This window comes from Nicotiana tabacum, chromosome 5 (genome assembly GCF_000715075.1).
Source record: "Nicotiana tabacum cultivar K326 chromosome 5, ASM71507v2, whole genome shotgun sequence".
Classification (NCBI taxonomy): Eukaryota; Viridiplantae; Streptophyta; class Magnoliopsida; order Solanales; family Solanaceae; genus Nicotiana; species Nicotiana tabacum.
The window spans coordinates 139640371-139646370 of record NC_134084.1 but is presented as its reverse complement, the minus strand read 5'-3'; the positions used below and the strand labels follow the sequence as shown (position 1 = coordinate 139646370).

Here is a 6000-nt window from a genome sequence, read left to right as displayed (position 1 = left end):
TTTGTTTTGCTAAACCTAACTAAATAAAGAATGGAGTTTCACAAATAATATAATGCAAACCTGCATAACAATCTTGTTGGAAGCAAGGAAATGCAACTCAAGAGACTCAGAGTTATAAGCATATTAAAGAAGTAATGGAATTTATATTGACTTGCCAAGAGTTCAAATAATATAAAGGGCAGTATGGTGCACTAAGCTCTCGCTATGCACGGGGTCCGGGGAAAAGCCAGACCACAAAGGTCTATCGTACACAGTCTTACCCTGCATTTTTGCAAGAAGCTGTTTCCACGGCTTGAACTCGTAACCTCCTGGTCACATGGCAACAACTTTACCAGTTACGCCAAGACTCCCCTTCAAGAGTTCAAGTAATATATGGTGCTATAATGCATTCTTAACTGTACATGGCTTAATTACTTAAGACACAACATGACGATATACCAATAATATATAGATTTGATTTCTTAGTGAGATGAACTGATTAAAGCTGTTGTATCGAAGTATCATTAATTTGACCAAGGAATTTGACAGTTTTTTAGTCCTAGTTAATAGCCATATTCCCCATTACAACCTCCATAGCCTCTGTCCTTTCCTTCACACTCTTAATCTTCTCAGAGTTTCCAGTATCAGTGACTTTAGACTGTACATCAGGCACGCGAGGTTTCGAACTGTTGGGACCTGCGTTTATCCATGGATGAAGAAGGCACTGAGCTGCAGTTGGCCGTTTCTCTGGGACAAATTCAAGTATTGGGATCAGGAAATCAGCCAAATCCTTTGCATCTTGCTCGCTGAATTCGTATTTCTCAACGAGGACCTTATCTAAGGGCCAAAAGCGTAACCGTCTGATGTGCCTCAAGTCACCATGTCTATTGAAGAACTCACGTGAATAACGGCCACCCAGGGCAATCTGGAAAGGACATAACATGTTGATAAAATGACTGCACGCAAGTGTAATAACTTTGAAGTGGTTAAAGGTGCTTTCTCTTACTTTTCGGGGCATTGTTCCGAGAAGCTCCATCATTAGTGCTAGGTGGTCCTGCCAACCCGAGAAGCTTTGAGTAAATATATGTAGGCTATGCTCAATGTTAAATTAAGTACTAAATCATAATAATAGTGGCTTTGGCAAGATTACATCAACAAAAAAGAACCATACAGAGATCTTTATATCCAGGATAAGGAAACTAGAAATTCATTATAAAAAGGAATTGAGTTATGAGTCAATCCAAATAAAGGTCATCTCCACATTTGGTCAAGTTCTATTTTGATCGCATGTATTTCAATTTGACACAGAGTTCTAGGTCCATCTAGCTCCCAAAACTTGGAGAAGACCACGAGGTACGAGATAGTTTGACATACACTAGGCATAGTTTCCACAATCCTCGTGATTAAGCCCTTTCTAGTTGCAATTTCACTTCTCTTCATCTTCTACCGGCTAACTCCTTGCAATATCTATAAGTTCCTATTTCTACCTCTTGCACTTCCCCCCACCCTCCCAATTGTAAATACTTAGTGACAAACTTCATATACGCAGTTCTCCGTGAATAAGTGGAGAACATGGATTTTAAGACGGGTTTACTTGATTTTTGTAGGTTTCAAATTCACCAGCAGCAAAAGAAAGCTAAGGTTAGATTAGCCAATTCAGCTTGTAACTAGGAAGCCTCTTGGGCGTCACTCTACATTTAAGGTGCAAGGCATGCCATGAGCATCGGTCCAACAGCTGGAGTGTTCGTCCAACGAATTCTTGCACCTACCTTTACCATCCTTGGGTTGCTTCCGGCATGCACCGCCTAAGGGATGCACCTGGAAAACACCTATTACTAGTTAGTATCACCAGGTTTTTGCTGACCAATTTGTATACCTACCTCATTAAGACTTCTCAAATATCTTGCTTCAAATTTTCTTTTCAAACCTTTCTGGTTACCCTTTGGAAAGATAATTCAAGCAGCAAGTTCGGAGATAGCATAGACTTTGTCGAACTCACTTTTGCTCTTTAACAAATTTAAGTATCTTCTTTTCATAACCGTGGTGTCCGGGCCAGCTTGCGCACACCTCGACTAATTTCACGGGTTACCTACTACTTCCCATCAGCTCAGGTACCGAGTAACTCTATTCAATAAAACCACAAAATATGAAAAACACAACATGTTCTCTTAACCCCTATTTGGCAATAAAAGAGCAAAGTCAACATGACATCACATAAAGAAACTAGAAAAAAACACCAAATGCATATTCGACCTCCTTTTTCATACAAATACTACTGGCTTGTGCAAATACCAAATACATTCTGCGGAATGCACTTAAGGAATGTTACTCTCAAATACATAAAGCTCAAAAACTGCTATAGAACATATTGAGTTTAAGCTTCTGTTGTGAAATAATCTGTTCAAAAAATTAAATGTATGTTAGCAAGTCCGTAAAGCTCACAAAACTATAATATAGATTATTTAACTCAAAAAAGACACATAAAATTGAATATGTACCAGTCGATAGAAATTTATGTTCAACGAGAAGGATTAAACAAATATGTAGGGGCAGTGCCTGTAAGCAAAAGTAGATGAACAGTTCTTTTGTTGTTTTAACCCATGTTTAGCCATAAGATGGTTAATACCCCATATATGCTTTTAAATAATCAAGCTTCCGGAAGAAACCAGATGAACTACACGCCAACAAGTATCTCCTGACTAGACTATTAGTCTGCCAGTATATCCTTACTTCAGAAGGGTAATATAATTCTAGCTCATAGAGAAAGAACAGACGGAATTCAGCTCCTGCCCTCCCTTGCTCACTTAACTCCATAGCAATGTGCTTATTGTATTTTTAGTATGAAATGACCAAGTACCAGGTCAATACATAGTCCTTTCTTGAAACATAGAAACAGACCTTGGAAAAAAAAGATATAGTAGTAACTGTCGGGGAGTAATGCATTCATAAATATCATACCTCATCTCTATCGAAGTTGTCACCACTGTGAGGATCAAACAACATATCACCAGTGGCAAGCTCAAAACAAATGCAAGCAAAGGACCAAAGATCTGCTGAGGTTGAATATTTTGACCCAAGAATAACTTCAGGACACCTATACTGCCTCGTCTGAATATTATCTGTGAACTGTTTGTATGTCCAACAAGCATTCCCAAAATCAACCAATTTGCATTTTAGGTCAACAGACTCCAATGTCTTCCTCCTTCTAGAACCACTGCCTCTCTTGGAACCCACATGTTCTTTCCCACTAGCTGTTGCAGCATCAGCATTAGACGATCTATTAACACTAGCTAAACCAACAAGCTGATCAATTGGGAAATCTGCATTTGATTTTGCATTGAGAGACGACTCAACAGCTTTCTTCCCTGCAAAACCTTGAGCTGCTTCTTTGGCCTTTCTTCTGATCTTCTTCTTTTGGTTCTTATTTACATTCCCATTGAATGTTACATGACCCTTCACGTCCTTATTGTCAGGAAGAATAAGAGGGGCTCCTGATTTTCTCAGATCCTTAGACGGATCAATCATGGAACAGAGAAGAATGTTCTCTGGTTTCAAATCAGTGTGTATGATAGAAAGCTGTCGGTGTAAATAATCCAAACCCACTAGAATATGGAAACAGAGTTCTTTAACCTTGTGAATAGGAAGTCCTTTGTAACCAGTATATTTAATAAGTGTCAAGAGATTGTCACCCAAATTCTCAAAAACCATACACACATGTTGGCCGTTTGGACCTGAGTGCTTAAAATGATCCAGTAACTTCACTACACTTTTATTCCCGTCTGGATCACCCTCTGCAATCTGCTTTAGAATTGTTATTTCATCCAATGCTGCCTCCGTGTAGTGCTGTGCGCTCTTTTGCACCTTCAATGCTACAAATTGCTGCATTATTGACAAAGACATATACACAAACAAGTTAGTACTTGCCACAATAGAAATAAATTTCGTACAACTCAAAGTGACTATCAAGTCAAAAATGCAAACCTTAGTCCTTCCAGTGAGAACTTTGCAAGAGCTATAAGCTAACAATCATGCTTACGCACAATTAGGTGAGCTAGGCCAATTCTAACATAAGAGAGCACTTAATAGACAACAATTAATAGATTAAAGAGCTAGAAATAGAAGCCCAATGTAAAGCAACACCTGTCAGGAAATCACAATTAATCAAAGATTCAAGGATTTATTCATCCTCTAATACTCATTAACACTAAAGCTCATAATCCGAATCTTCAGTTTAAACAATGAATATGTAGTTCAAAAATATTTTCAAGATTTATAGGGATTTAAGTTATATACAGTGACACTGTAAACTATTTCTACACCATCAGCTCAATTTAACCGGCTAAAACATGTAATTGCTCTATTTTGTAGGTTACCATATCAAGCTCGCAATGAAGATTTACATGCCTTGTAAGTCAACATAACCCGATGCTGTAAAATTTTACACTCTGACAGTGCACGGAACTTAAATTAATACTATGCCTGTATCCATTACCATAAAAAAGAGGTACTCCACAATCTCTAACATTAAATGAAGATATATCGACAGCACCAAAAGATGAATAAAAAAGAGAAGGTGAAAGCGAAAAAACGTACGGACATGAGAGTATCCCAAGCGAGCCAAACAGTGGAGAAATGGCCCCAACCGAGCTTGCTCTGAACGATATAGCGGCCGCCTTTGAAAGCATCGCCTATTCGAACGGCATGATAACCTCCTCGCCTGTAATCATCTGTGCCTTCATCTTCTGAAGAAGAAGTACAATCATCACTACTCTCTTCAATCATCTCATCCTCTAACCTCTGATCCTCACCGTATCTCTCCATTTTTTATCAAGCACCAAAAATCAATTCTGTATATCAATAGTTAAAGTGGATTTACTAGTTGAGTTCTCGTAATTTGTGAAGCTTGGTGAAGAATTTTCTCAACCAATTTCCTCTGTTTCTGTGATACTTTGTTTGGACGCGTTGTTGAAATTGCATAATCAACTATTTATGTGGGTCTTGGAACTTTCGCAGTTAAAAAAAGGGAAAATTGCATTCATATACGAAAACGCCCTTGTGCTAGAGTCTTGTCGGGAAGAAACAGAGGGCTGAAATGAAGACGGTGAAGCAAGTACAAGTGGACTTCCTCCAGATATATCACCAATAATTAATTCAGTGATAAAAAATTTATTTTTAAAATATGAAAGGAGTAAAAGCAGATAAATTATTCTGTTACAGTGAGATATAAGGGGTCAATGAATCTCTAAAAATTGAATCATTATATTAAATTTTTAGGTATAAATGTTAAAGTGTACCAAATTATTACCTGGATTTTTAAATTTACAAAAATAAGCCCAAAAAATAATGAACCATAGCCAATAAAATTATATACGAATTATATATTTTATATATTGAGATTAAAAATAATAAAGCATTAATTTTTTTCATTAGACCTTGAGGTAATGGAAAAAAAAAAACAAGTGCACATGTAATTAACACCAAACTTCTGTATCTCCTGAAATCTATTTTGCTACTCACGTTGAAACTAATTTAGTTCCAATAACAAGTTACAAGGTATTCCAGCAGTTTTGAGTAGCAAGTCACGTAGTTTTGATTCGCAAGCCACTACATATTCGATATTTTTTCTCTAATATGATTTAAATTTCTCTTATAGTTACTTAATCTTTTAATAGATTTTGTTCTTGAGTCTCAGTTTTATTCATATCTTTCACTCGTGTGATTTTTATTTCTCTTATTTTTGCTGAATTTATTTTACATTGTTGTAAACTAGAGCTATGGATCTCTATTTTGGCAGTATTTCATAATCTCTTGATTCATCATATTTTGAACAGTAAAAATATCTAGAAAGTTTTTGGCGAAATTAGGGCAAGTATGCATATTATCATATTATAACTTCTACTAGTGACACTTGCATAATGTTTTTAAAAATACAAAAATTAACTGAATCGTATTGATACCAAAGAGAAAGACGAGATGATTGGGACGATTTCAAGAAATTTAATTTTATTTATGAGCATTTAC

The 6000-nt window shown here is 36.6% G+C and overlaps 1 protein-coding gene across 2 annotated transcripts; it reads right to left on the bottom strand.

Annotated features, from left to right (window-relative positions):
* Positions 1-478: 478 nt before the first annotated feature.
* Positions 479-5087, bottom strand: LOC107805333 (uncharacterized). 2 transcript variants are annotated; one of them, XM_016629364.2, is made up of 4 exons: positions 4573-5087; positions 2938-3858; positions 986-1033; positions 479-904 (listed from the first exon to the last, which is right to left on the bottom strand). In XM_016629364.2, the coding sequence occupies exons 1-4, from the start codon at positions 4798-4800 to the stop codon at positions 539-541; spliced, it is 1563 nt and encodes a 520-aa protein (XP_016484850.1). In that variant the 5' UTR covers positions 4801-5087; the 3' UTR covers positions 479-538. The 2 variants fall into 2 exon arrangements, with proteins under 2 accessions (XP_016484850.1, XP_016484849.1); XM_016629363.2 differs by having other exon boundaries at positions 479-1033; positions 4573-5082.
* Positions 5088-6000: the final 913 nt, after the last annotated feature.

Excerpts from the sequence above, each read along its gene's own strand:
- LOC107805333 (XM_016629363.2), bottom strand. The coding sequence starts at position 4,800 with ATGGAGAGATACGGTGAGGATCAGAGGTTAGAGGATGAGATGATTGAA. Across the intron at positions 3,859-4,572 it reads CTTGGGATACTCTCATGTCC|CAATTTGTAGCATTGAAGGT; the intron begins GTACGTTTTTTC and ends TCAATAATGCAG. Across the intron at positions 1,034-2,937 it reads ACAACTTCGATAGAGATGAG|GACCACCTAGCACTAATGAT; the intron begins GTATGATATTTA and ends TCGGGTTGGCAG.